This window comes from Taeniopygia guttata, chromosome 2 (genome assembly GCF_048771995.1).
Source record: "Taeniopygia guttata chromosome 2, bTaeGut7.mat, whole genome shotgun sequence".
Lineage (NCBI taxonomy): Eukaryota > Metazoa > Chordata > Aves > Passeriformes > Estrildidae > Taeniopygia > Taeniopygia guttata.
Window position 1 is genome coordinate 140,220,067 of NC_133026.1, and position 8,441 is coordinate 140,228,507.

The following is an 8,441-nucleotide window of genomic DNA, read 5'->3' on the forward strand; positions in this document are numbered from 1 at the left end:
GATCCCCAACTTTTACTTTTGTCTTTCTGAAGCATCACATTGCAAACTTACACATTTCTTGTAAAGCCAATAATTAGTTCAGGTGAGAACTCCAGGGCAATACAAATGAATTACTGGTAGTACAGAGAGCTCCTCAGCTGCTAAGTTCCTCCATAGATCTCATCTGGAAGCTGCTATTTGAATGTCTTTGTGTCTGTCTGGTCCTTGAGTGTTGTCAAATTATTTTTCTCCAGGCACTCTTGAGTTGGACCTGAATGGGTTTCCTCGAGCAGCAAAAACAGCCAAGAGCTGTGACTTAGGCACAGTTGTAGCAGCAAGTGAAGAAAACAAGATCTCCATATTTCAGCAGAAGCGCATCAGAGGCTGGTGGCCTTTCATCAAGGCTGGGGAGCTCACGGTAAGCAGTTCACTACAGATTAACAGCTTTTCTCTGGGACTAATATGCTAATTTTGGATTTTAAACAACCACCACTGGCAACCCATAAGATTCTTCCAAATGCTTTAGTGGTTCTCCAGATATTTGCTTCAGAAGAACGCAGATAACTGAGTACTAAAGTGCCTTTTCAGCTGGATTCAGTTCCCTAGGGGGGACATAGACCAAGAGCTATCAGCTACTCATTTCCAGTAGTATAGACCTTTATATATTCACCTGCTTTAATCCTTTTTTAGGGTTTCTTCCCCTATCTCTAGACTTTCATTGATTCTCCAAGGGTGTTCCTAAAGCTCACCATTCCTTCACATTTCTGTCTATTCCAGCAAAAAGAATGTTTTAATGAAAAGTGCCTTCAAGTTTATTGTCTTATTCAGCTTGAAGCTGAATGTGTACTTTCCATGGATTTAGTGAATGAACTCCACTTCCAAATCCCAGATTTACTTTCCTATTTTAAACTCTAGTACAATTGATTCCCTTTCTCCCAGTCCACTTTAATCACTCCTTGCTTCCACATTTATAACTTTATTGGCATCCTTCTTTCAGCCCTGTTCTGTGCTGAATCACAGCCAGTGGGCATAGATCAACACTTCAGATTCATACCATCCACAGAGGTATAGGGTAGGAAAATCACAAATATATGTAAAGTAATTTGTCTGTTTTTCATCCATCACAGATTCTATAAAGCTGATTTGATTTATCCACTCTGAATTGTAACTGGATTCTTTAAATCCCATCTTCCTTTTGTGAGCTGAGACCCCACAGCTCAATGCTCCAGCACTTGTGACTGGCTGAATTTCCCTCTGCTGATGGATTACATCTGGTCCATGTCAGCAGCCCAGCTTCCAGCTCAGACATTCAGCTCTGCCAGGATGTGTGGTAGATAGAAAACGTGTCTTTTCAGATGAATTACACTATAATTTAAGAACCAGAAAAGGCATTTGTGGGTCTGGAAGAAAATATCTGACCTCTCTTTCCTTGAGCATAAATCAGCGATTTATGCCTTTGTGGTTTCTCTTCAACTGCAAAGACTCTCTTATTTTCCTTAATCAATTTCCTTTGCCCTCAATTGGTTCCATCATTTCTCAACAAGACAAATCCTGCTGTGAATTAGTGATAGTAACCCAGGACTGGATGCTTACATATTCTCTCTCTGATCCAGGGCAAGGTGGAAGCTGAGTTTCACTTGGTCACAGCAGAAGAAGCTGAGAAGAATCCAGTAGGAAAAGCTCGAAAGGAGCCTGAGCCCTTGGAAAAACCCAAGTGAGTAGGAGCATAGTCATTAAACATGCTGGGGCAGGGGCATTCAGCAGAAGATGGGGAAGGGCAACCACCTGTCCTCCTTGCAGGACACCTCCTCTCTGGTCTCCTGGATTTTCTTCTCTTTCCTGCTGCAGCCTTCAGCAGGAATTGTGCAGCTTCTGCATGGCCTGGTGGCTGGCACTGCTGCTGGCAGCACCTTCAGGTTTGCTGAAATGTCTTCCTCTGGAAGCCCAAATAAATTGCATTGCTGAGCATTTGCCCTCAGCTGCAATTCACACATGAGATCTTTCCATAGCTGACCTGGCACATGATAACATCTTAAATCGCCATATCTTACACATCTCAGTTTGGTTACCTATAAAGATCAGTTGGATTATATTTATTATAGTAGTAGTAGAATCATTTAGGTTGGAAATGATCTTTAAAATTATTGAGTCCAACCATTAATCCATCTCTTCCAAGTCCATTGCTAACTCATGTTTCTAAGCATGACATCTACAGGTCTTTTAAACACCACCAGGAATGGTGACTCTACCACTTCCCTGGGAAGCATGTTCCAATGCTTGACAGCCCTTTTGGTCAGGAAACTTTTCACCAATACACAATCTAAACCCTCCTTGAAGCAACTTGAGGTTATTTCCTCTCATCCTGTCATTTGTTACTTGGGAGAAGACACCAATTCCCACCTGGCTACAGCCTCCTTTCAGGTGGTTGTAAACAGAAATGAGGTCTCCTCTGAAGCCTTTTCTCCAGGATGAACAATTTTTGTTCCCTCAGCTGCTTCTCACCAGACTCATGCTCCAGACCTTTCACCAGAGTCATTGCCCTTCGTTAGACACACAGAGGATGTGACTTCTATCTCTAATTTTATTGTACATCATACTCAAAGACTGAAGATGCTTATTTTTCATCAGAAGACTGTTTAATGAGGACATTGTGTTCTAACAAAGGCAAATTATCTAGAAGGAGCAGTTTATCTTTCAGCATTTGTCACATTAAAATTATCAGCTGAGTTTTTTGCATTCAGGAAAAAAGGACTTTTAATATATTTTGGCTCAAGTGCTTTGTTCTACTAAAACACTTGAGCAGTTTTTTTATGAGCTGAATTAAAAAAAAAAAAAAAAAGAGAGTGAGAAATTGATGTTATATTTCCTGCTACCAAAGCTTCTAAAATTCAATTGCTAGCCATAATGGTAATGATTGCACATTCTGTTTAATTTTGTTGGTTTGAGATACATCTCAGGAGAAAGGAGGAAGCAGCATAAAGGACTTATCAGATCAGAGGTATCAGAGCATTGTTTAAACTAGCCTTGGAAAGACTTCAATGCATCACCTCACCCAACACCTTTACCCAAAGGCAGGATGAGCTTTGCCTGACAGGTGTCTGTTTGAAAGATTCACAGTAATGGAAACTAAAGCACCTCTTTCAGAGGAGAGAGGACGGGGATAGCTCTGAATACATGTGGTGGAAAGGAATCAGCTCAGGGAGTTTTAAGAGGGAGTGTCATGTGGAATAGAAGATTTACATGTGCAGAAGGTTGTCAACAGGTTGCACAAGGCACTGCCTTATTTTCCTCTCATTGTTTGAGACCCAGCCCATGCACCCATGGCTGCCTAGGGCTCCCTGTGTTTTCAGCTCAAGGGCATTTTATCTGCAAATGTACTGCTGGGCCAAAAAGTTGTCAGCAGCCTGGTGGCTTCTTCTCTGCTGCACAGCCTGGAGGTCTTTTGACCCAGAAGCCACAAAACCAGAGTCTTCAGATCTTGGAATGAGTAATCAGTGGCTTTTGTGGTGTGAATACACAGTCAATATAAGGCTCAACATAATTCTACTCTCATCTGAGATGTATGCCTCAACTAAATCAAAAGTAGGGTGGGGATAGTGTCATTTGACACCACCCATCTCAAAAGCAAAACATTCAAGCTCCTTTTGTAGGTGCTCATGGTACAGGTGGAGGAATTGTCCCATTTCCTTAACACACATATTCTGAGATATGAGCTAGGGAAAGAGATGACTTGGCCTCCTGAAGGTCCTTCCTCTCCCCATGCAGACAGCCCACAAAGGACCAGACTGAGCACCCAGGCTTTACATTTAGGCAGAACAAATCCTAAGTTTACTAGAGAAATATCAGCATGTGAATAGTAAAAGTTATTTTAGCTAGACACTCACTCGCTGGAAAGAAAATAAACTAACAGTTGAAGACATAGCATGCCTCAGTTTCATTAAAGATATTAAGGATAACCAGCTCAGTGCCCCCAGGTGATGCAGTATGTGGTTCATACATGCAGAGTAGTCACAATCAGCTGGGAGATAAAAAAAATAATTGATTCCACCCTTCAAACGACTTCTCTTCAGGAAAGAGTGGATCTCAAGGACCTCTTTTCTCAGGACCTCCAGATCTCTATGCCAGTACTCAGAGTCACAGATTCACTCTATTTTTTTTTGCTCATCATGTAGGAACATCCAGAGAAACAAAGAAATGTTCAGATTGCTTTGTGAAGTTATTATTTTTAATTAAGAAACAAAATAATTTCAAACCAAAAGATTATTTTCTATGACCTATAGACAGTACCAGACTCTTTAATGTGCCAGAGCAAAGGTGGACAAAGATTAAATGTCTGTGAACTAGAGAGAGGAATATGCAAACAAAGAATAAGGTTAAATTAATGTAATTTCCTGCTGGCCAAAGCACTGTGAGGTTATTAATCTCTTCAATTCTGCTGATCAAGACATGATACCTTTCTGGATGCAGTCTATTATAATAAATACACTGCTACAGCTGATAATGAGTTCTATTGACTACATTGCAAAGGAAACAAATTAAATAAGTAAGAGTATGGCTTTTTTTTTTTTCTCAGCCTTTAAAGGTTATGAAAAGTCCTCAAGCAGTTAGTACATACAGATTGAGAGTCTTGTTACTCAAATTGTTTTAATCTTCAGGTCGTCCAGTTTTTTAATAATTCCTTTTAACCTGGAGGGCTAATTTGATGATTTATTTCTGAATCATTTCCCCCTCAATAAAAAGCCCAGTCTTTCATAAAAAGATATTCAGTTGGCCTTTTACATTCACAGATTTTCTGTCACATTGAATTTCACTGCAGTTGGCTTAATGCTGAGTTCACTAGATCATTGAGACATTGCTTAAATTCCTGGAACACCTTTCCAGAGTGAGACATGGCCACAGCTTGTTGTGACCCTCAGTTAATTTCATTCTCCTTATTGCTGCACCATCTGCACAATTACAGTGACATTGGATAAGAAAGACAATCTGCCCCGGTTTTGCAGGTGTTAATGTTGCCAACACCACTGCATTCATCAGATCATCCCATTGAAAAAGCTGGCAGAGGCTGCCTTGGGTGGGGCTGTTGGAGCAGCAGCACAGTGCCCTCCCAGCCCAGGTGTCATGCCAGAGGAGAGACCAGGCCAACATTTTTCCTAGACAGAACATTGTTTTCTTCCCTGTGTGCAGTCAGCTTTGTTGTACAGTGGGAATAAACTTCTGGGTATGGAGGAGAACACAGCATGGGGCAATATTTGGAAAAAACTTGGATTGTGGGATGCAGATATTCTCCACTGGAATAAGGTGGCTCTTCTTTATGTACGCAGGCAAACCATCTGGGTTTCATTTCATAATTTCCTGTTTGCATGAGGCCTGTGTTAAATTTCCTTCTGAAAATACACCATTTTGGGCCACATGCCCAACCTGAGCTGGCTCTGATTATTATGGCACCATGGCAATCAGATTTTTTGTAGTGGCTCATTTTGTAGTGCCTTTTGTGATGCTAAATTTCTCAAAATTACTAGAAAGCTTTTATACTCAAGTGTATGATGCCTGTATTTCTTCTTTAGGGTTTATCATTATCTTTTTTTTAAAATTTTGAACCCTATATCATGACAGAAATTGAAGTATTTGATGGGTGAACTGGAATTTCGTTACAAGTTGTGTCTGGAGCTTGGTTCGGAAATAGGTGGAAAAAAAGTGACCCAACAGCTTGTGCACATGGGTGGACATTCCCTCTAATCCCTGTAGTGGGTTCCAAGGAGTTAAAGGTCCTTTCTAATCTCAAATATATATTTTGCAGTGGGATAACTTTGGAAAGAGATGGATCAGCCTTAACAAAAGATTTTATTTTTCTTTCTTTCTCTTTAGCCGACCAGACACATCCTTCTCTTGGTTTGTAAACCCTTTCAAGTGTTTGTATCACCTGATCTGGAGGAATTACAAGAAGTACATCATCATTGGCATAATTCTGCTTATTCTCGTTATCTTCCTGGTTCTCTTTATCTACACACTGCCAGGTGCAATTAGTGAAAGGATAGTTACAGGAAGAGGGTAGATCATGGCTCTCATTCTAGTCAATCAAATAAGAACATTTCTGCTAAAAATAAGTCAGCAAAATTAATTAATTAACCTTAAACACATCTCATTCCTTATAAAAAGAAAAGTAACTATTTACATCAGAAACTGGAGCTCTAAGAATATTGGAATGTCTTCTCTGAATGCTCATTCAGACCCTTCCTTAAGGTCCATTATCATTCATGTACATTAATGTTGTATATTAATGATGTACATCCTTACTACTGCAGCTTTATTGATATTATTATTGAAAGTGTTGTTATGCACCTAAAACTGAATTCAAGAGTAAATTCTTCAATGGTATGCAGAAATTAATTTCTCAGTCAAATGTTTGTTATTACAGATGAATGAATAATTATGAAGGTCAAACCTTTACACAATGATAAATGTATAATACAGTCTTTGCATAGTTTTGTAATTAATTCTTTCAACAGTTTTTCAACAACTTTATAATGGCATGATTATTTTTAGATAAAAGGTATTATTAAAAGAACTCTGAGGTTAAATTGTCTCATTTGGTGTCATGTAGAATTTATCCTTCACCTCTCAGTAAAAATGCTGTGCTCTACAAAAACATCTCACACACTCATAAATGAGCTAAGTGCTAATGACAGGGATGTAGTATCAGAGACTGAAAGAACTTTTTCCAGCTGCAAATTGAATGTGCTGGCGATCTCTGCAGAAGAGGGATCAGGAAGATGAAGACTCATCCACGGACATTGTGGTAACAAATGATCCTCGTAGAAGACAGGGAACAGGGAAAATCCTTCTGCTTGAAAAGCAAAGGCAAAGAGCAATGGAAAAGAGATGGACTGCATAACAGAACAAACCATGGCATATTAAAGAAAACAAAGAATAAAACCTTACACTGTTTTTAATGTGAAAATTTTCATCTACTTAACAATATGTAAAATATTTCCACGTGTCATGCACGAGGCAAGGCTTCATAACTCAGTGATTCCACCTGGCCTTCAGATGAGTGGTTATGAATTTGAAATAGCCATCCAAATCTCCTCCAGTGTCACTCACAGTTAGATCTGTTGTAAAGACAACCTTTGTGAAAATGCTTTCCACCATGCACCACTCACACAAAGTGTGAGCACCCTTTGCACATTTCAAAGTATCAAAAAGCAACAAAAATACAAAAATTCTGATAATTCTGCCAAGCTCAGGGTGTAGGAATAGAAAAGCAGGCACCTTGATAATTTTCAGAAGCAACTTATAAGGGAAACTTGTTTGGTACTGCTTGTACTTGGCCTGCTAAGGCTGTGCAATGAGCCTCTGCTCTCTGGCCTAAAACACAGGTAATTGCATTAGTCTGGAAAATGGATATCAGTGAAACTTCCACAGACAAGATATCTTACCTTTGAAAAGCATTTTAGAGGCTTATTTTGGATGAGACAACTTGCTCTAGAAGTGCTTCTTCCCCATTCCATTGACAGAGGCAGATGGCTAAAGACAAGCTGAAAGCAACCCACCCCTACTCCACCCAGCAGATCGTGGCTCTGCTTTCCTTCTAAATTTCATCTTCTAAACATATAATAAATATAACTAAATTATCCAGATATGTGAGTGAGTATATTACAACTAGGCATGTGGCAAAGGACTGCAGTGGGTGAGTTTTTCTGTTCTATCTTCCTTTAGAAGTTATTATTTTGACCAAGAAATTAAAACACAGTTACATGGTTAAATCTGCCCCAGCTGAATGTAGCAAGACAATGATGTGAAAAGGTGTTGATCACCCTTGAGTCCCTCTTTATCTCATATCCCTCTGCACCAGGCCATTGTCTGGTGCAGTCTCTGCTCACACACCATATGTGACATATTCCTTTGAAACCACGTTTTTCAATTTTGTGCTATTTTGCAACTGAACTTGTGGGAAACAGAAAATAAAATGTTGTTTCTTCTAATATATTTAATCATACCATGAATTTTGGAACTGCAATTTAAAAGCTCCAGTAGGAGTGAATAAAACTATTCTTGTGCAAAAGATGAGAGACAATTATTAATGACTGGAGTATGTTGTGATAGCCAAAAAGCAATGAATCTGAATTTTTTCCATTGTGTCAAGTCAGAGGTCCTGATGCTGCATGGAAGCTGTTGTGTTCATCTGTCCTTACTCTGCTTGTTCTTGCTGCCATGGACTGTGGTCTGCTCTGTCGTGACTTTTGCAGAAAGTTCTGTGCCTTTCTCCCAGTCTGCAAACTGCACTGGACCCAGCAGATTGGTCTCATAGTGACTAATGACTATGCTAAAATGACTTTTATATTTGGAAGAAAGAAAGCCCTTGATAAGGTGATATAAGAATTTGCTTTCTTCATATTTTAGTCACAGAAAGCTTTTTGGTTGCCAGGCAGAGCTCCTCATTGCTCTGTGTGCCAGCTGCCAGC

The 8,441-nt window shown here is 39.6% G+C and overlaps 1 protein-coding gene across 3 annotated transcripts in view; it reads left to right on the forward strand.

Annotated features, from left to right (window-relative positions):
• Positions 1 to 8,041, forward strand: part of FER1L6 (fer-1 like family member 6) — an 82,893-nt gene extending 74,852 nt beyond the window's left edge. For all 3 annotated transcript variants that reach the window (XM_072924987.1, XM_072924988.1, XM_030266657.4), the window contains exons 39-41: positions 234 to 397; positions 1,593 to 1,693; positions 5,845 to 8,041. In XM_072924987.1, the coding sequence (XP_072781088.1) occupies positions 234 to 397; positions 1,593 to 1,693; positions 5,845 to 6,031 (452 nt within the window). In that variant the 3' untranslated portion in view covers positions 6,032 to 8,041. The remainder of the gene's footprint in view (positions 1 to 233; positions 398 to 1,592; positions 1,694 to 5,844) is intronic.
• Positions 8,042 to 8,441: the final 400 nt, after the last annotated feature.